The following is a 22,771-nucleotide window of genomic DNA, read 5'->3' on the forward strand; positions in this document are numbered from 1 at the left end:
ACCTCAATTAGTGGCATGTATTCTCACTCACTCCTAGCCCCTGACAACCATTGTCCCATACAGATGGCTTAAAAATCTTTAAACAAGTTATAGAATCACCAGTGATAAATGAAACGGGTGGAAGTCTGCACAAATATTTTTCTCTAGTAAAGCTTCCCAACAAAGGACAGCTCCAATGAAACTGTAGCACATTCTGAACTTATAACTGGTTGCCAAACAGTTTGACATAAAAAATGGCCCACAAAAGGAACTTTATACTGACTTCAGTCAGTGCCTGGAAAAGTAAGAAATGCCTCCTGAATGTCACATGAATCAAACATTAAATAGAACAAAACCAATGCATCAACCTTTTTGTAAATACTAAGTTTACTGAATTGGATCAACCAATTCTTACAAGAAGCCAACAAAAAAAGTTTATGGCTAATTCAGCTAGGTTGAGTTAAGCTTCCTTCATTATTCATCACACCATAGAGATAAAAATCAGTGAAATATAAGTAATGGACTTACAGCATTAAGGTACTGCAAGAAAATATTAAATGCAGGTGATAAGATAGTGATGTGAAATCAACAGACATTTTATAATTTTTTTTTTTTAAAGACCTACATGGGCTCAAAAATGCCCTCCTATGGCAAGTTCCTTTATGAATATAAAATGGGGTAAAAGAGTTGCAAACACATCACAGTGCTTCACATTTCAGGAAAAACGAAATACTACGGAGTACGATTTTATACAATATAGATGGCCACTGCTTCGCCCAAGATCGAACTTCCACACAATTCAATTATAAAACTTATTGAGGCCAGGAATGAGACCCAGAGGGCTTAGAAAGTCACAAAACAATGCACTTAAAAGTGCTGCAATCCTTACCCCAACTTTCCTAAGCAAGTCTCCCACTATGTTAAGTGCAGATATCCTGGCTGATGGAGTCAGAGGGCTGCCAGTGTAACCATCTGGAAAAGATTAACAAAATAAGTAAAAATCACACAAGATTGGTTAACATTCATGTCTAAGTAAAAAAAATGTTTTAGTAAAATCAGTCATGGAGTAATGCACCATGCTTGGAAACTGGCTGTCAACAGGGGAAGTATTGATGAGGTAGGTTGACCCATCTAGCTCTTTTCATAGAACCCTGCAATATTCCAATTAAGTGGAGATCTCTTGCACAGAAAGCCACACCAAGCAAAAGCCAGGTTCTTCCCAGTAGGGATTGGGTCAAGATGGTTGTGTTTAAATGGACCAATATAATGGTGCTGACAGAGCCAGCAGCAGATTGCCTGCCACCATAAGTCAGGAAGTAAGCAAATGTCAGACAATGAAAGACCACTCATTCTTATCAATATCACTTTTAGCAAATTATATTCTTCCCACAATTGTTCCTCCCCCCACCCCCACTCCTTTATAGGCCATGTATAATTCTTTTGTTATCCTAAATTGATAACTTTAGTAATTACCTTAGTCATGCCTATGAAATTGAGTTTTTAAATAAGGCCATTTTTGTCCTGCCTCTTACAATTATTTGGCAATCAGCAACAGTATCATTTAGTAGCTACTAGTCCCTAAAGATTCCATGACTATATATTATGGGTTTCATCACTTTTAACAAGGCCTATTGGGTTCATCAGGATCACAATAATTGTAAATACATATCATATCCATCTCATAAGCAATCCTATCCTGCTCCGGGTAATCTTTAACAATTCTGCCCTTCACCTGTTTATTATTAATCAAGGCAGACTTCTTTGCGCTCAAGGGGAAGGATGGTACCTGGGTGCCACCTCAAGCACAACCGGTTGCAGGGTAAAGCTGCTTCTACTCTGCCCAATATGCCTCAGTCCCAAGATGCAAAATAATTTCCCCCTCCCCTCCCATATTCATCCTACGCTCCCTTGAATGATTGCCAGTTAGTACCAAATTTGGGGCCGTTTATATTGTAGGCCCATACTCACCAAGGTCTGGATTTACTGCCCAAACCTCATTACATAGGATCCTTCCTGTCAGTGAGTGACCAACATGGGCTGGATTTGAACTCAACTCCAAGGAGCTGAAAGGCTAGTGTTTTATTACTGTGCCACCCAACTCACCACAACTGTACATATCCAAAAGACTTGCAGGTGATAGGTAAATTGGCTGTTAAAATAGTGTAGGTAGGTGGTAGGGAATATGGGATTACTGTAGGGTTAGTATAAATGGGTGGTTGTTAGTCGGCACAGACTCGGTGGGCCGAAGGGCCTGTTTCAGTGTTGTATCTCTAAATAAATACTATTTTTTATTCATATACCATCTTGGGATAGCAAATCAGCTTCCCTAGTTCCCAGCTGAACATATTGAAGCTGCCCCCTCCTCCTCTTCCATCCTTCCTGAACATCACATGTCCCCGTACAGTGAAGTCATTCCCACTTTCTGGAGTCAGCCATGTTTCTGTAGACATATTTTGATTGATGTACATGATTGAAATCAGACAATACCACTATCTTAAAAAACCTCAGGTCATTCTAAAATATTAAACTATTCAATAATAGTGAGGGTTACCTTTTGTAAACATGGCAGGTGTAGGGAACCCACTACTTGGTCCTTTACATATCAGTGGGGTCAAAGGCATTGTTGTGGATGCTTGTGCTATTGCATTTTCAGAATCCGAGGTGGTATTCATGGGTTTCCTGATGGAGTCTGGCTTCTGCTGTACTGCCAATTCTTGTCTCAGATCTAGAAGCAAAATTTTCCATGTAAAACCTTTGGTGGTACTTTTTTTTTTAAAAAGAAAAAAAGTAAACTTTTGCAAACATTAACTGTGCATCCAAAATATTAAAATAAAAGCAATGCTCACCTCTCGCCTCATCTTTAAGTCTTTGTACAGAAACCAAAAGATTTTCTTTCTCATCTAGTTCACTCTCCAGGAATGCATTTCTCTCAATTGCCTGGTTCAGACGCTGCTCAAAATCTTCCAAGGACATAATAGTTGCTCTGTGCAAGAAGCCAAAAACAGGGAATAGAATCAAAAAAGGTACGAAGATACACATCACTGCAAGTGCAAAGACACTTTTACTATACTATATAAATTCGACCCAACACCACAAAACAGGGATTCAAAATTATGAACCGAAATTTAAGATATGGCAAGAACTACATTAAAATGTAAACTTGGTTATGATGCAAGTAAAAGAACATTGCAAATTCCCAGTTCAGAAATTCAAGATACTGCACTATTTTTTCTAAGTTTAATTATCTTGCAAAGCCACCACTAAAGTCAGTATAATTACCAGTGCTGAATCATTATTGAGCCAGTGGCATTTTGAACATGTGCTGCCTTTTATAAATCTCAGGTCCTGATCAGACCTTTACCAAGATGTTTGGAATTATTTCTACTTTTTCCTTTTAAAATTATGTTTGAAAATGGGCAATTGGCATACTTAATCTTTTAAAGGCTTAGAATATCAAATTAACATCTAAAAAGCTGCAAAGCATTGTATGTGTAAGACAGTGGCAATACTGTTCTATATACACAATGCTACCCTGCACCACAAATTTGAAATGGGTTCATATTTAAATGTGGAAAGTGAGGATTTAAAAACAATTTTCATTTTCATTAAAAATACTATTAATATTTCATTACTAAACTTCAGTCAGTTTGCAACAGACTACCATTTTTCAGTGCCCTAAAAGCATGATTAGATAGGAATCTCAGCAAGCTATGAGCCCTAAATCAGAATAAAAATAATTCAGCCACAGATTCCAAGGGTCCCAAGGTTTTAAACACCATTTTTTGACTCTTCGTTCACACCCTTCAAAAATAACATAGCAATTAGCTGCCAGATCGAAGTTAAATTACAAGTGTCAATGCTAATGCTCATTTCGTTATATAAAATTAGCATTCAACAACCAATTAAAAACCTTAGAGAACATCCCATCTTCAACCCCTCTATGTAGTCGAATTAAATTTCAAAAGTATGTTACCATTCAAAACACGACAGGTAGAATTTATCCTTCTCCTTGATCACATTTGACGATTTGTGTCAAAAGGTGTTAGAGCTCAGAAATAAGCAAAAAATGTTGAAGGCTTTCAGCAGGTCAGGTACTATCTTTGCATACAGAAACAGAATTAACATTTCAGGTTGATGATCTTTCATCAGAACAGTTTCTCTCTCCACAGAAGCTGCTCGACCTGCTGAGAGCTTCCAGCATTTTCCATCTTTAATTTCAGAATCCCGCATCATACTGGAAAGTAGAAAATTTATTCTCTTGCCAAAAGTACAATGGTGACCCTATGAACACTAATTTAGGTTGGGAAAGATTCTAAACACATGGCCTGAAATCTTAGCTTGGCAAAAGAAGTCAGTGGGCTGGATTTTACCACCGATGTAAAAGTTGGTGGCGAACCCACTTCCACCTAGCCTGGGGATCCATCCGGCATTTTACGGGCCCCCGGGCTTTAATTGTCGTGAGGTGGGACTTCGACCTGCTTGAAGGAGGAAGTCCTGCCTCAGTGATCTGCCGGCCAATCAGCGGGCTGGCAGCTCTTAGTCCCAGCAGCACCAGCTGGAGCAGTGGTCACTGTTGGGACTGCAGCCCAGCCAATGACATGGAGCCAGGAGTGAAGGTAAGTTGGGCATGCCCCATCAGAGGGATCGGTCGTGCCCTGGTGAGGCTAGGGTGGTCGTTTTGGGGGGGGGGGGGGGTGGCAGGCAGGAGAGGGGGTGGGGTCATCTTGCATCCCAGGGTGGGTTGGGAGGCGGGGGCAGCCCTCAAATCGGACACCCTGTGCCCGAATGCCATGACACACCCCCAGCGCATGGCAAGTCCGGCAGCTATTGCTGGGCGGCCTTTCATGTCACTAGCACACACACATGCCACAGGTAAAAATCCCGTGGGGGTGGGAGAGGGCCCTTAAGTGACCACTTAAGGGCTTTTTTTTTAAATTTAAAGAGATACAACACTGAAACAGGCCCTTCGGCCCACCGAGTCTGTGCCGACCAACAACCACCCATTTATACTAATCCTACATTAATCCCATATTCCCTACCACCTACCTACACTAGGGGCAATTTACAATGGCCAATTTACCTATCAACCTGCAAGTCTTTGGCTGTGGGAGGAAACCAGAGCACCTGGCAGAAACCCACGTGGTCACAGGGAGAACTTGCAAATTCCGTACAGGCAGTACCCAGAACCGAACCTGGGTCACTGGAGCTGTGAGGCTGCAGTGCTAACCACTGCGCCACTGTGCAGTGTTGATTGGCCTCAGACAGGCAGGCTCTTTTCCCACCCCACTGCCCGACTGTCGTAAAGTTGGCCGGAGGCGGGAGTGGGGCAGGAAGGCCTCCCAGAGCCTCCCGCTCAATTTTACGCCACCCCCATGCCTCCATCAGACCCGCTGGGGCAGCGTAAAATACAGCCCAGTATCTGCACACCCTAGAATGCACAGAAGTAGCTGTTACAACAATTACTACACAACTCTTGCAAGATTTTGTTCATACTCCATTTTTGCACCTCATTACCTTCCTTGTATGTGTTTTTTTTTAAAAACAACTATGGCTCTCCCAATCTGCTGGAATCCTACTATTTTTTGCATTTGTACATGCATTTTCTTTAGGTTAGTAGAGTCTCTTACCTAATTTATTGAGCATGGTTGCTTAACTAAACCAGTGGATCTTCTTTACCTTTTAGGGGTATATACTGAATCATACAAAAAAGTCCAACTGCTCGTTTACTCATTAACAACTCAGCCCAATTTACTGTCATTTCACATCCCTTCAAAACTTCTCTCAGTTAAATTAAAAATTTTGGTTTGTGACTCTCTTCTCAATCATATTAAGGTCACAATTCACAAAATCTTTCCTTATCAGATTGTTAACCAATACTGTAAGGCCCATTTCCTGGTCAGTTTTGAAACAAATTGTTCCAGAAACGCATTGCCTTCACTACTAGAGCTATTCTGCTTCTCCCAGTCTGTGAAAATCACCTGTTATAGCCACATTATTTTGGCTACATGCTTCCCCAATCTCAGCACTTATACATTCCCACCAGCTAATATAAAAGGGAATCCCAGAGTTTTCTATAGGCATGTAAACAAAGGTAAAAAGGAGGAGTGGGGATGAAACAGGGAGGGGGATTTATGCAGGGAGGCAGAGGGCGTAGCTGAGGTATTAAATTAATACTCTGCATCTGTCTTCAATGAAGATGTAACCCAGGCAATGGCAAAAAGAGGAGGAAACTCAGACACTCGAAGGGTTTAAAATTGATGAGGAGGTGGTATTGGATAGGCTGTCTGTACTTAAAGTGGCTAAGGCACCAGGACTGGATGAGATGCATCCAAGAATACTGATGGAGGAGAGTGTGGAAACTGTGAAGACACGGGCCATACATTTTTCAATCTTCCTTAGACTTGGGGGTAGTGCCAGAGGACTGGAGAATTGCAAATGTTACACCCTTGTTCAAAAAAGGGTGTAAAGGTTGGCCTGTAGTTGGGCTCGTCAGTTTAACCTCAGTGGCAAGCAAACTTCTAGAAAAACAAATAATTCAGGACAAATAGTCACGTGGACAAATGTGGGTTAATTAAGGAAAGCCAGCAGGGATTTCTTAAGGGAAAAATCATGTTTAACCAACTTGGATTTTTTTTTTTTTCCCCTGAGAAGGTAACAGAGAGGTTTGATGAAGGCAATGCAATTGACGTGGTGTAGATGGACTTTCAAAAAGGCATTGTGATACAATGCCAGACTTGTGAGCAAAGTTATATCTCATGGAATAAACTGGACAGGATTACATTAGGATGTATGGCACAGATACAGGCCATTCGGCCCAACCAGTCCAAGCCAATATTTATGCTCCACTCGAGCTTCCTCCCGTCTTTCCTCTTCTAAATCTATCACAACTTTCTATTCCCTTCTCCGTCATATACTTGTCTAGCCCCCCCTTAAATACATCTATATACTATTCGCTTCAACCACTCCCTGTGATGAGTTCCACATTTTCTCATTCGGAGTAAAGAAGTTTCTTCCAAATTTTCTATTGGATTTCTTGGTGACTATCTTATATTAATAGCCTCTAGCTACATTCTTCCCCACAAGAGGAAGCATTATCTCTGTATCCACTCAATCAAAACCTTTCATAATTTTCAAGGCTTCATTTAGGTCACCCCTCAGCCTTCTTTTTTCAAGAAAGAGACCCAGCCCGTCAATCCTTTCCGGATGTGTATGCCCTCACATTTCTGGCATCATCCTTGTAAATCTTCTCTGCCCCCTCTATGGTGACCAGAACTGCACACAATAAAATCAGTGGCGGTAATCATAATTCATTTAGATTTAGAGTATCTATGGAAAAGGATAAAGACTGACCAAAAAGGGTGGAACTCCCAAATCTAGACCACCCCCTCGGCTCCTGACGGCACCCCAGATGTCAAAGAGCATAAAAAGGATAGGACAAGGCAAGAAAGACGAGCTTAGGTCAGATAAAGACAGCAGTACTGCAGAAAGCCTAGAGTTATAGAAAGTGCTGGGGTGAAATTAAAAAAGGAAATTTGGAAAGCAAAGAGAGGGCATGAAAAAAATCTTGGCAAGTAAAAATAAGGAAAACCCAAAAGTAGTTTAGAAATACATAAAGAGCAAGAGAATAACCAAAGAGTAGCGCTATTTAGAGACCAAAAAGACAATGTGCGTGCAGAGGCAGAAGATGTGGGTATGGTTCTTAATGAATGCTTTGCATCTGTCTTCACAAAAAAAGGGGATGATACAGATGTTGTAGCCAAGGAGGGGTGTGAAATATTGGATGATATAAACATAGCGGAATTGGCTGAGAGACAGGAAACAAAGAATAGTAGTTAATGGATGCTTTTCAGATTGGAGGAAGGTTTGTAGTAGAGTTCCCCAGAGGTCAGTGTTAGGACCCTTGCTTTTCTTGATATATATTAATGACGTAGGCCTTGGTGTACAGGGCATAAGTTTAATGTTTGCAGATGATACAAACTTGGAAGCATTGTGAGCTGTGAGGAGGATAGTGTAGAACTTCAAAAAGGACATAGACAAGTGGGTGGAATGGCCGGACAGGCAGTAGATAAAGTTCAATGCAGAGAAATGTCAAGAAGTGACTCATTTTGGTAGGAAGAACATGGAGAGACAATATAAAAAAGAACAAAGAGGTGTAGAAGCAGAGGGACCCGAGTGTATATATGCATAAGTCATTGAAGGTGGCAGGACAGGTTGAGAGCAGTTAATAAAGCATACAGTACCCCAGGCTTTATTAATAGGGGTATAGAGTACAAGAGGAAGGTGGTTATGTTGAACTTGAATAAGACACTAGTTCAGCCTTTAGGAGAATGGTTCCAGGGATGAGGAACTTCAGTTATGAAGATAGATTGGAGAAGTTAGGACTGTTTTCCTTTTAGAAAAGAAGGCTGAGAAGAGATTTGATAGAGGTATTCAAAAGCACAAGGGGTCTGGTCAGAGTAGATAGGAAGAAACTGTTCCCACTCATGATGGGATCAAGTACAAGAGGGCACAGATTTAAAGTAATTGGCAAAAGCAGCAAAGGCAACAATGAAGAAAAACTTTTTCACGCAGCGAGTGGTTAAAGTCTGGAATGCACTGTCTGAGATTGTGATGGAGGCAAGTTCAATTGAAGCATTCAAAAGGGAATTAGACTGTTGTATGAAAAGGAAGAATGTGCAGGGTAATGGGGAGAAGGTGGGGGAATGACACGAAAGTGAATTGCTCGGAGAGTCGGTGAAGACACGACTGCCCGAATGGCCGCCTTCTGCACCTGCGTATGCAACATTTATTGAAACACTGGGACATTTAACATTATAAAAAAAGTGGGAAAAAAAGTACACAAAAGTAAAATGTTATACAAAATAAAATACTTATACATAATAGAACTTAAAATAAAATTTACATATAATATGGGGATAATATGGGAAGGTGTAGCTGAGCACGATTTTATTGGCTAGCAGAGTAGGCTTAAAAGGGCCAAAAGGACTGCTCCTATTTAGGTTAGGTGCTCTGGGACATTTCTCACTTTTGGTTGCTAATACTTGCTACATTGTAACGGTACAATACAAAAGTAAATTAAAAATGAAATCTTTGCTTACCTTTTAGCTCGTTCCAAGTCATCATTTGCCTGTTCTAGTTCTCTGATGTATTTCTGCAGCTGGTCTTTAATTGCTGTGGTCTCAGCAAGCTCATCCTGTAGCACAGTAATCCGTTTATAATTCTCTGAATGATGTTCTTCTAACTTTTCCTGAAAATTAAATGCAAGAGTCAGACATAGCAATTATGAACAGAAATAAAGATGTACTTCACAATACTAGCCTGATACAGGCAGCAAAGAGCAGTTCTTCCTTCAGCCTAAATTCCCCTAAAATACATATGCATACTGCAGGAAAACATCAACATTCATCATCCAACCAAAGATGATCATTTGAATGAGGTACCAGATGACTGCTGCCACACATGGAGACATACTGCAGCAGGTGCCTTTTTTTGGGCGGGGGGTGGGGGGGAAGCAATGCATTACAATCTTCATGAAATAATTCTACTGAATTTAAAATTCAATTACATTTTACAAATATATAAAATTGATAAGACAAGACTAGCTACTCCATCAAGCCTGCCCCACACAGTGATGGCTGCAGCATTACCATTACTTCTGTGCAGACCTCATGGTTTCTCTTCAGCTCAAAAAAGCAAAACAGAAAAAGATATTACTTCAACAGGTTTGTAACATTTCATTGAAAGCAAGTGAATTTCATCCTTATTTGCAAAATTTCTCTCAAGTATTTGATACCATTACAATTTTAAATGAAAGTCATTCAAAAGCCAAAACATTTTAAAGTCACTGTCTCAGACTTGATTTACAAAGGAAACCAATATCTACTAAAGTGCAAGAGTTAAAACTGGACAAACCTGACAAATCGACTGAAGCTCAGAAGGATCAGTGTTCGCCCATAATCCTAAGAGCTAAAAACTTCAAGAACCCACTCCATCATTCCACAAGACAACAGATCGATTGATTGTTTCTTTTAATAGGTATTATGCATTTTACTTTCCCCAAGTCAGTTCAGATCCAAACTGTGTTGGGCAACTGCTAAGAACGGTTGTAAAACAAGAGCATTGTAGAGGAACATTGGAGCAGGAGGAGGACATTCAACCCATCGAGCCTGCTCCACCATTCAATACAATCATGGCTAATCATCCACTGCAATGCCTTTTTCCCCACACTATCCCCATATCCCTTTATGTCATTGGTATTTAGAAATCGGTCAATTGCTGCTTTAAACAATCAATGACTGAGCTTCCACAGCCCTCTGGGGTAGAGAATTCCAAAGAGTCACAATCCTCTGAGTAAAGAAATTTCTCCTCATCTCTGTGCTAAGTGGCTTCCCCCTTATTTTGAAATGGTGTCCGCTGGTTCTAGATTCCCCAACTAGGGGAAAACATCTTAACTGCATCTACCCTGTCTATCCGTTTAAGTATTTTGTAGGTTTCAATAAGATCACCTTTTATTCTTTGAAACTCTAGAGAATGTGGAGCCAGGGATAGGGAATACACACATGCACAAAACCTGAAGGTTAACTGTTTCTTTCTCCACAGGTGCTGCCAGATCTGCAGTGTGTTTCTGGCATTTTCTGTTTTTATGTTGTTTGAATGAACTGCCCAGCATGAACTCTTAGTTCTGTCTCTCAGACAGTGGAAACAGAATTAAAACCCTTGGCTTGGTTTTCAAAGCCACCTCAAACTTCTCCCCTGGTTGCCGCCTATATATTAGGCCTAGTTTCAAGTTTAAAATATCAAGCAAACCTGTCTTAGAAACAAAAAATGTGAACAAGAACCCAAATTAAGTTTCTTGAATTTCTTTGACTATGGGAGTCTAAATGTGCAGAGTTCTACAGTCCATCAATTTCAGGTGCACACTCACGTTCCCTATTCCTGGCTCTGCACTGTTCTTGTTTTATTACAACCATTCTGCAGTAATTGCTCGACATCGTGCCAATGGGGAACAAAAAAAAAATTCTGCAGAAACCAAATACAATAGTACAAAATTCATCATAAAACAGGAAAGCAAAAAAAAAATTGCTTCAAGATGAAAAAAAGGCAAGAAAAGAATTTGCATTTATAATAGCACGTTTCACAACTTCCCAAAGTACTCCAGTGAATGAATTGCACGGAAGTGCAGTCATTGTTTCGCAATAGCATCCAAATGGCAGACAGTAAGGTTCCCCAATCAACAAAATGAGATCATGGGAAGTTAATCTATTCTTTTAATGGTTTAGCTGAAGGATATCAGAAAAACTCTCCTGCTCTTCTTTAAATGGTGTCATGCAATCTTTTACATCCACATGAATAAGCAGGAGGAACTTGGTTTAGCATTGGAAAAAGGGTTGAAACGAAGGATGAAATACAAATACTAAATTTCCAAGAAATATTTACTACAAAAGACACTAGAAGTTCACTGCCCATCACCCAAGGTTTAGACAACTAAAATTAAACAACTTGCATGAATGCTCCAGACTAGTATAAATGGGGTATAACTAATAAAACCTGAGGAATGAGGAAATATGCACAAGAATACTAAGTGAGACTAGAGATGAAATCTTGAAAATGCGAGGGCGTCAAATGATTATCAGGGATGTCCCACTGAATTAGAAAGAAAATGTGGTTACTTGTTTACTAGTAAACACCACAACAAAACTGGGTAATTTCAGACCCATTAGTCTCTCATCAGTAACTTGCATCAAATAGAATTAAAATAACAGAAGTGGATGAGGAGTACCCGAGCAAGAAAAAGAGGCAGATCCAATCTTAACATTTTTAATTTTAAAACCTAAAAACTGAGCTATAAACACACAAGAGCAGGAGTATGGACATGAGATTGTATTTTAAAAAAAGAACCCTTAGGATCTGAATACTCTATACTCAAGACAGGATGTTTTGTTGAGGAAATGAAATTCTGATGGACATTAGAAATACCACAATATAATACCCCTCAGCTTTCACATGAAATTCAGCTGCACAATTTTAAGAAATGGGAAGACCACCTGTAGGTGGAAAAGGAACGGACTATGAGAAGATGCAATGGGTATTAATCAAGGAAATTAGGTCAAACTGGAGAGTGAAATACCCCAGGGGTAACTGCTCGGCTCCATATGGTTTCTGATCTATTTAAATAGCCTAGATTGAAATGCTCAATGGCAATTGGTCAAAATTGAAAATAATTCTAAACCTTGAGATAGGAAGGAAACAGTAGAAATCAGATGAAACCAATGAATTACAGAAGCTTTGAGATAATATTTGCAAGTAAGCAGAACTGTGATAAATGAAAATCAATACAGATAAGTGCATGGTCTTCTATATCGGAAGAAAATGGTCAATAAAAACTATGTTTAATTAAGAGGGAGACTGAACGAGATCTGGGAGTGACAAAGTGTCCAGGCATTGTTTAGCAATTAACAAAGTATGATTGGAGTTTTCTCGTATAAACCGAGTTCTTTACAGCTTGTGTTTGTGTTTTTAAAGGCGTCCCTGATTTGAAGCTGGGTGTTTCCAAGTTGAACGCAGGTTAGATAAACATCATGTGACTGCGAGAAACACAGTTTTTTAAAAAAAATAATGTGATTGTAGTTTTTTGTTTATCAAAAAGTCTCCACATGGTATTAAGCCAGCAAAGAGAAAAGCCATGCGTTTGTCAAAAAAACACCAGTGAGCGTGTTAAGCCAGAAAAAAAAAGGTTGTGTGGTTTTCACAAGAAGCCAGTGGCACAGCTGGATGTTGTTGGTTTTAAGAGAGTCTCTCATGGATGCTGAACTGGGAAAAGCTGGGAGCTGTTTATTTTAAAAAGCCAAACTCTTTAAATTGGAGCCTGCTTTCTGGTAGCAGACCTTTGGAAAGTAAGAGTTGCTACCATTGCAGATAACTTTTCAATCACCAAAAGACAAACGCCACCAGGACAGTAGTGGGCAAGGCTGCAGTGGTTCGAATGGCGACAAAACTGAACCATTAAAGGGGAAGATTGCATTGCTCACTAATTGACAGGACATCTTTACTTCCATATCTGCAACAGAGGTTCGGATTGAAAGCTACCCAAAGAAGATCATGGTTTTGTTGTGCTGCGATACTAATCAGTGGACTGTAAGGACTTTCTTTGATGTATCTGCTAATTAATATGCAACCTTTAAGATATATACATTGATCGGGATTTAACTGTTAAGGCATGTTTAATTTATGTTGATTTTGGTTTGATTGTGTTAAAGTAAAATTCATAAAAATGTAATCTTGTCCTTTTGATTTTTGATTCCTAAATTGGGGTCAGACAGTGGATTTGATTATTTTCATTTGTTGGTGGTCCTCAGGGAATGGTGAGCTATATTGCCAGATTAGTAGAGTTAAGTCTGAGGCCACCATGGTAAAGCAGTAGTGTGTTCAGGTTAGGCTATACCTTGAATACTGAATTCACCTTTGGTCACCAAGAGCACAAGGGAAACATCCAAGTTCAGTCTCTGGTCAGCCAGAATTTCCTCCATCTATACATTGGGAAAATTGAAGCAATTATCTTCAGCTCTCCATCACAAACACCATGGCCTTCCCTAGCCACCATCACAAGATGAACTAGATTCCTGCAACCTCAGCATCCTACTTAACTGCAGTTGAGTTTCCCATCCCAGAGTGCCCATTTTCACCTCCAAGCACCCATCCTTGAAACCCCCCTCCTGCCTTTACCAGCAAACTTATTTACTCCAATGCTCTCCCGGCCAGCCGCCCATCCTCCATCCTTTAAGTGCAAGTTCATCTAAAACTAATTGTGTTCTATCCTGCTTTAGCGATGACAAATAATCATTTAAAAATCTAGAATTAGCACAGACAGGTGCGGAGACCTTTCTGAACAAAATGGCCCCATCCATCTAGTCAACGATTGACAGTGCTGCAACAGTGAGCTTGAAAAATAGAGCCATAACCCACAAGAGCAGAATGTAGAACAAAAGAAACAATTAAGAGATTATCTAAATGATGAGTACATACAAGGCAGGAATATTTGTTATGCTGGCATCCCAATTCTCAGAACATTAATTCTCAAGTTGATTGCTGTGGAAATATAGCAAAGCATATTCTTTGCTTTAACAATATTCCTCTCCTAAAATAAGTTCTTCCTATGCCCAGGAAATCAATATTTCCTGCAGAAAATACCTGTGGAAAGAAGGATGGAAAAAGTATGATCTGGCTCCCCAAAACCTCATCCCGAAAACTCCCATCACAAGAATACAATTAGGGCAAGAGGATTGTACAATATTCAAAATTTACATTCAGAACTTTAGCTTTTGAAAACAAGACATTTCTTACACTATTGGAATATAGAGTAAAATTTCAAATTTTGCCAATGATACCAAAATTGGAGGTGTGGCAGACAGTGTGGGTGATAGCAATTGACTGCAACAGGACAGACAGGCTAGCAGAATAGGCAGACAAGTTGCAGACGGAATTTAATACACAGAAGTGAGGTTATGAATTTTGGCAGAAGGGATAGGTAGAGGCAATGTAGACTTAATGGCACAGTTCCAAAAAAAAAAGTACACAGGGACAGGAGGGACCTAGGGGGTTTGTGTGCATTGATCTTTGAAGGTGGCAGGACATATTGAGAGAATACTTAGCCAAGTTTACAGAATCTTGGGCTTCATAAATAGAAGTATGGAGTACAAAAGCAGGGAAGTTATGCTGAACCTATATAAAAGTACTGGTAGGCCACAACTGGGATACTGCATCCAGTTCTGGTCACCACGCTTCAGAAAAGATAAGGGGGTCCAGAGGAGATTCACCAGAATAGTTCCAGGGATGGAGGGATTTTATCTACAAGGTTTGGTTGGAGAAGCTGGGTGGTTCTCCTTGGAGCAAAAGGAGACTGAAGGAAGATTTGACAGGTGTGCAAGGTTATGACAGATTCAGATAAGGTAGACAAAGAAAAGCTGTTCCCATCAACTGATGGTACAAGGACTAGGGGACAGAGATGCAAGGTTTAAGGCAAGAGATGCGTGTGGGGGGGGGGGAAAATGCAGTGAACTTACTTTTTATTATATACTCAGTGGGTGGTAATGACTCGGAACGCACTACCTACGAGGGTGGTGAAGTGGAGACAACGAAGGATTTCAATAAGGAAATTGGTTGGGCACTTGAGGGAAATAAACTTGCAGGACTATAAAAAGGATAGTGTAGGGGAATGGGACTGACTGGATTGCTCTACAGAGAGCGGCATGGACTCAATGGGTTGAATGACCTCCTTCTGTGCCACATTTTACAAAAGGTTTATGCAATTATTTCAAGTGTGCCTCATACATGTTATATTGCATTAAAGTAGCTGATTTGGGCTCTTCCAAAAAACTACTTCTGCGATATCCCATCCCACCTCCTGCCCCACCCACATCATTACCAGATCTCGCCAATTCTCCTCTGCAGCTGGCTCCTACATTATGCACAGAAGCCAGGTCAAGGCAACAAGCAACCACAATGAAAGGGTAATCATGTGCTTCCAATCAGTGCCTCAGCTGAAGTCTGGAACTCAGCAGCATGGACAGGATAGGAATAAATATAGTTACATGTTCAATTCCCACTGTGGGACACATTCATATTCCAAACAGCAAACTCAAGGTCCCTATTGCAACCCTAATCTGTCATATCGTCTGATGATATTTACCAGATCCTTTCTAGAAAACATAGCCGACACACAAATTGGGTTCTGGCAGCATTGGAGCAACATTTAATTTTAAAATGCACAAGAGAATCAATACACCATAATAATGGCTATTCTAACACTAATTGCCAAATTAAGTCATACAAATCCTACAAATTGAACCGGTTTCTCCATTTTCAGAAATATGATAACTTGTAATTTGTACCCAACAATCCTACATCAGATCACTCACATGCCTTATTGCAATTATATTTAGGTTCTGCCATGTTTACTTGTAGCTACTTTCAAACTTGGATCGTGTTCATTGCTTACTTTGGTCTTAGCATTCTCAACATCAATTCACTCACTGTATTATGTACCACTTACGGAAGGGATTGAAGTTTTCCATACCTCATGATCTATCAGTAATAAAGTAATGTAAATCTGTAGAGCTTTCCACTTTACAAAAAAGTTATACAAACAATTTTCTTCACTTCCCAATATCTCCTATTGTCAGTTATTTACATTCCTACCCCATTTCCTATATATATGCTCAAGGTACAACATTGTTACTGCATTGTTCCCTTCACACCTTTCCCAAATTCTTCTACCCCCCCCCCCATTATTTCCAGGATTATATTAAAAAAGTTTATGCTTTTCCACTTCACATCCTAGTGGCTGAAGCAGTGGATGGAACAGCATTGCACCAGGAAGGTTCCTCTCCATTGTCACAGCTTCAGTTGGTGCCTGACTGACACCTTCCACCAGAACATCTTCAGCTCAGTATCACAGCATCTTATTAACATCCCACTTCCACCCAGTGCTAATCGTTAATACCCTGTAACTAAAAATCTCATTCCAACACTAGTGCTTAGAAATTTATATGAAATTATTCTGGATTTTCCAATTAAAACACACTAAAAACAAACAAACAAACAGTCACAAATGGCTGTACTTCAACACAAGTAAAACCTCACTTTAGTTTCACTTATTAGATGTGCTTATTTCTTCACACTCACCAACTTCCTTCAACTCCAAATTTCTTAATACACCAAGCCACAAATCTATCAATATAAGATAGAGGCTCCAATACAGGTTACAAGGCAGCAATTCACTCCATGTTCACAAGATCATAACGCACCTATGTAGGTTTTTACAGATATCCAGTCTTGTGTGTTGTATCCCATTTATTTGAAGTTTGCCACCAACAGCAGGCTCTTAATGTGAATACAGAGCTGCTACAAAAAAAGGGGAACAGCAGTGCAACAATGTGAATTTACATAACATCTTTAAATGTAGTAAAACTTCCCAAGGTGCTTCACAGGAATGATCAAACAAAACTTGACAGTTATACAAGGAGGCATTAGGGCAGGTGGTTTTCAAGTCCTCTGAAGTAAACACCAAATAGCAAGCCAGCGTCGAATGTTGGCATGCTGAGTAGCTGAAATGTTCCTGCCGGCCTTTATACAAGCAACAAACTCATTTTAATACAGCTGTCTCATACAGATTTTTTTTCCCAGCCATTGAGAAGTTAGCAGCACAAAAGTAAATAGTTGCAAATCGCATGCACGATTGTTTTATGGTCATTATGGCTGCTACAAGATCATCCTACAATATAAACAGGGCAATTTCACCACTAGGACTAGGAACAGCCCATGGAGAATCACTACAAAAGCAGCCTTGAATAAAACGTGATCCATTAGACTTGAATAATCTTGTTGGAAGTGTTCGAAACACTGGTGAACTTTATACTTCATTTAACAGCACACATGCCTATGCATATAAACTTCAAGATATTTAAATTCAAAAAGTCAGAATTCTATATATGCTGTACAATTTATATTTTAATCCATTTATTTTCCCTCAAGTGAAGGTAAAGTCGATGGCAGAAGTAGACCAGGTGACTAAATGCAAAATATACATGCAGGACCAACATTTGCATTCAAATTAGCTCTTCACCTTGCATTTTTTGAAAAAGTGCTCCTTTCCTGAAGACAGTAACACAAGCCGAGTAAAGTTCCATGGGTGGTGTCAGATATCCAACACCTCACCAACAGCTGTTCAGAACACAGTACTGGCAGGTTATTCAGAAATAAGCCACTATGAGCAAGCCCAGTCCTGTTCTTACCAGTATTCTTCATACGTGCACAACAACCTATATTTGTACAAGCACCTTTAATGTAATAAAATGCCCCAAGGTGCTTCACAGGAGCATTATAAAACAAAAAATACAACACTGAGCCACAAAAGGAGATCTTGGGGCAGTTGGCCAAAAGTTCAGTCAAAGAGGCAGGTTTTAAGGAGCGTCAGAAAGGAGGAAAGCGAGTTAGAGGGGCGGAGAGGTGTAGGAAGGGAATACCAGGCTTGGGGCCTAAGCAACTGAAGGCACGGCCACCAATGGTAGAGCGATTAAAAATCAGGGATGCACAAGAGGCCAGAATTAGAGGAGCACAGATATGAGGGTTGTGGGGCTGGAGGAGATTACAGAGATGTGGGGGGGGGGAAAAACAGTGAGGTCATGGAGGGATTTGAAAACAATGAGAATTTTAAAATCAAGACTTGACTGGGAGCCAATGTCGGTCAGCAAGCACAGGAGCAATAGGTGAATGGGACTTGGTGCGAGTTAAAACACAGGCAGCAAAGTTTTGGACAACTTCAAGTTTACGGAGGGTAGAATGTAGGGCAACAGCCAGGAGTGCGTTGGAATAGTCAAGTCAGATGAGCTGAGACACGGCGAAGTCAGAGGTGAAACTAGGGACCAAAAACAATGGCTTCAGTCTTCCCAATATTTAATTGATTGCTACTCCTCCAACTTGCTTTCCTCCTTTCCGACACTCCTTAAAACCTGGATGCCTGATGAGCAGTCTGATAATTTAGCAATAGTGGAGGAGAAGTCGTTGAGAAAGATGGCAGTCATGAGGTGGAGCTGGATGTTGTCTGTGTACACGTGAAAACTAAATACTGTGCTTTCCGATGATGTTATTGAGGAACAACATGTAGATGAGAAATAAGAGGGGGCCAAGACTATATCCTTGCAGGACACCAGAGGTAACAGTGTAGGAGCAGAAACAGAAGCCATTGCAAGTGATTCTCCGTCTATGATTAGATAGATAAAATGGAACCGTTGACAGCAGACCCACCCAGCCGGCTGACAGTGGAGAGGTATTGGAGAATGGTGTGGTCAATTGTGTCAAAGGCTGCAGACAGGTCAAGAAGGAAAAGGAGGGAAAGTTTACCTTTGTCATAGTCACATAGGATGTCATTAGTGACTTTGATAAGAGCTGTTTCAGTACTGTGGCGGGGCAGAAACCTGATGGGGGGGATTCAAACATGAATATCCGAGAATAGATTTGAGAGGCGACAACATATTCAAGAACTTTGGAGAGGAAAGGGAGGTTGGAGATGGAACGGTAAGTTTGCAAGGTCTAGGCACAAAGGTAGAAATTATGATCTAGGATCTAATTTTCCCCTCCCCACTTTACTTATTCTATTCCAAATACAAAATTGTCGCTGCAATTATAGCATCCATGGCCAAAATTAACAGCACAGAATATAGCTCAGATTTGTAACTTCCCTACTCCATTTTATCACATCAGATGATGCACTGCCCAAGAATTACCGCAAAAAAAATTGATTTATTGAAAGACAGTCTAAAAAGTACATCCAGAGAACCAGTACAAGACTTGTTAACCTCAAAAAAGCTAAAAAGGATCATGCAATACGATGTAAAGATTAATCAGAAATGTTGCTCCAGCTTGTACTTTCAGAATAGCCTTCTCTCCTTTTGTTGTTTGGATGTACTTCCCCTTCCATTTGTTGATCATTCAAATGATAGCACCATCACTAAGCTTATGTAACATATTAGAGCCGATATGCAACAGGAAGAAAACATGAGTATTGTGCAATGCACCATGAGTAATTCTTCTCATTTCATCATCTCAAAGCTGCTCCCACCAGCATCACCCAAATAACTCCATGATGCAGCATTAGTGAATAAAACTCAAAATGTCCTTCCCAGACATAACCCAATGAGACATTCTACAGTTAGTATGGTTTCTACAGTTCAAGTAAACATATGAAATCATACATCCACCTATACACTACTGAACTCACAGTTGCAATACAGTGGTAGCATTAGATTTCTTCCAACAGATGCCTAAGCAAAATAGACTTTGTTCTTCAGCTCTAGTCAAGACTTTACTTATTCTATTCTAAATACAAAATCCTCCCACTGAGAAAACTTGAATCCCTCCGCAAATAAAAGCACAAACATGCTCCCAGTTGACTGCACAGCAGATTCAACACAACAATGGAGTCCCTGTTTCTTCAACTACTTGTTTGCACTCAGTCTATAGAAAGAATGAAAGCCTCCATGTTCTGCTTTAGAAAAGGATACTTTTTTTTTTTAAAGCTGATTAAGCAAAAGTTTTCACAAGATGGAATTTGAGAAAAAGAAAACCCCTCAAAGTACTACAGAATAAAACCAGAAACAAGCAGGTTTACCAGGCAAAAATATATATTTAACATTCCGAATGAATGTTCTATGGCAAAGCAATAACTATTAGGAATCAAAAAACAGTAATATACTGAAACCATATTTAATCTGAAAAACTTCCCCAAGTCTAAAGAATTGAAGACAAGTCTTGAAGAATAAATCAAATATCCATTTATAGTGACAGAATGAGGACAGATTCAATCACAAATCTGTCCTCTCTTTTGCCACCATTAATGACCTGAACTAGTGCCAAATTAGCACCACCATAAAATAAGCCCACCACACAGAGGTAGAGTTTTGTGCCAGAGTGAATGGGCAGCCTGCCTACATAAACAGGCCAAACGGATTGCATTTCTGATGCAATGATCTCTTTCCTTGCCCACACAATCCTACCACTGTGTAGATTTTAAGAGAGAAAACTCAAGGATGACTAGTGTGGAAAATCCTACTCATTTAGCATCTTGAATTGAGTGCAGGTTTTCTACAAACATAAAAAGGACCTATTGCCTAGATAAACTATCTCCCAAATTAATACAAAATAGAAGTTGGCATAGAGGGCCACCAAGCCTTCAAAAAGCTAAGGTTTCACCCCAGGAGTACTTATAAACAGATCTGAAGCAAAAGTAACAAAATCACCCCTTAGATGTTGCTCTAGCTTACAAGGATTCGGACCCCTTTCAGCAGCTATGTTACACCTTGGTTCAGGCATAGCAAATCACCATGCACTACTTGCACCAACAGTGTAGTGGATTAGCCTATGGAACAACTATCTAGGCAGATTAGAGTAAACGTGACTCAACGTCTGATCAAGCATTCTAAGTTGAAGAATAACTTGATATGGGCACTAAAGGTCTGCTACCTGACGGCATGTGTCAGGTTCGGTCCGCACTTCCGGGTCCAGCAGGGCCAGATCGGACACGCTCTATCACCACCTCCAGTAAGTGACTCCAAAGTTGATTTACGTTTTGGACTTTAAAAGGTGATTTTGTTAATTAGTTTAAGCTTGTGCAGGTAAGGAACAAAGTGAAAAACAGAAGTTAACTGATGGTCAGGTACAGGAAAAACTGGAAGGACTCAGGCCGGGTCAAGTCTCATTTGCAGACCCGAGCAGGCCTTTAATGGACACCAAGCCCCCAAAGTATAATACAAAGAAGCCTTTCCTACCCGAGGTGTGGAAACAGTCGGGAGCCAGGAGCGACTTAAATACAGGCTGGGAGTGATTAAATACAGGCCAGGGATCGAAGCGCGGCCTTTCCTACCTCAAGAGCGGATGCAGTCTCTGAGTCGTGTTCCCCCGTGCTGGGTTTGAAAAGTGCAAAAAAAGACTACCAGTGACATCACAGGAAATCTGGAAGCCAATTAGTTGGCAACAGCTGTTATTGCCTGTAAATAACTAAAAAAAAAACCAGAGGGAAAAAAGTTCTTTTGTTAAAAAACCCTCAAATAGCTACCTTGTAAGTGAGAAGGTTAGTACGATGAAGGTTTTTTTAAAAAAAAAAGTGTAATTAATAATTACTAATTAGAATAGAGCTGTTTGGACAGAGTCAGGCTCCGAGTTTGAGGGATTTTACTGACTAGGGAAAGGAGGTGCTCTTTGGTCTCTTTCTTTTCTGCCTTTTCAGCCTCCACAGTACAGGGGAAGCAACTGGTAAATTATTACACTTGTAGTAATTAGTTCGTAAAGCTAAGTAATGGCAGGGCAGCTCGGCCATCTGTTCTCAACCATGTGCCTCCTGTGGCATGTGGGAAGTCGTGGATGCACCATGTGTCAGAGACAAACACATCTGCAGGAAGTGTCATTGGCTGCAGAAGCTTGAGCGCCAGGTTTCGGAACTTGAGCTGCAGCTGGAGTCACTGTGACGCATCCGCAAGGCAGGGAACTACATGGGTAGCACATTTTAGGAGGCAGTCACCCCGGAGCTTAAAGGGAGCACAGGCAGAGAGGGACTGGGTGGCTGCCAGACAGACAAGGTCAAGGCACGTAGTGCAGGAGTCCTCAGAGGGCATCCCACTTTCTAACTGGCATCCAGTTCTGAGTACCGATGGGAGAGAGTGTTCCTCTGGAGAGTGCAGCAAGAGTGCACCAGAGCACTATGGGTGGCTCAGCTGTGCAGGGAGGGAGGAGAAAAAGGATAAGACAGCAGTAGTGAAAGGGGATTCTATAGTTAGGGGAACAGTTAGGCATTTCTGTGGCCGCAGAAATGATTCCAGGATGGTATGTTGCCTCCCAGGTGCAATGGTCATGGATATCACTGAGCAGCTACAGAGCATTCTGGAGGGGGAGGATGCACAGCCAGAGGTCCACATTGGTACCAACGATATAGGAAGAAAGATGGATGAGGTCCTGCAGGCTGAGTTTAGAGAGTTAGGAACGAGATTAGCAAGCAGGACCTCAAAAGGTAGTAATCTCTGGATTACTCCCACATGCTAGTGAGTATAGAAATAGGAAATACACCAGACGAATGCGTGGCTGGAGAGATGATACAGGAGGGAGGGCTTCAGATTTCTGGGGCATTGGGATTGGTTCTGGGGAAGGTGGGACCTGTACAAGTCAGACAGTCTACACCTGAACAGGACAGGGACAAATATCCTTGCAGGAAGGTTTGCTGGTGCTGTTGGGGATGGTTTAAACTAGT

At 40.6% G+C, this 22,771-nt stretch overlaps 1 protein-coding gene across 4 annotated transcripts in view; it reads right to left on the reverse strand.

Moving 5' to 3' along the window:
• The window catches only part of nde1 (nudE neurodevelopment protein 1), a 54,892-nt gene that overhangs the window by 19,873 nt on the left and 12,248 nt on the right, over nucleotides 1-22,771 (reverse strand). For all 4 annotated transcript variants that reach the window (XM_068056219.1, XM_068056221.1, XM_068056220.1 and 1 more), the window contains 4 exons: nucleotides 9,078-9,226; nucleotides 2,826-2,962; nucleotides 2,531-2,704; nucleotides 869-951 (listed from right to left, as the gene is read on the reverse strand). In XM_068056219.1, the coding sequence (XP_067912320.1) occupies nucleotides 869-951; nucleotides 2,531-2,704; nucleotides 2,826-2,962; nucleotides 9,078-9,226 (543 nt within the window). The remainder of the gene's footprint in view (nucleotides 1-868; nucleotides 952-2,530; nucleotides 2,705-2,825; nucleotides 2,963-9,077; nucleotides 9,227-22,771) is intronic.

This window comes from Heterodontus francisci, chromosome 24, assembly GCF_036365525.1.
Source record: "Heterodontus francisci isolate sHetFra1 chromosome 24, sHetFra1.hap1, whole genome shotgun sequence".
Classification (NCBI taxonomy): Eukaryota; Metazoa; Chordata; class Chondrichthyes; order Heterodontiformes; family Heterodontidae; genus Heterodontus; species Heterodontus francisci.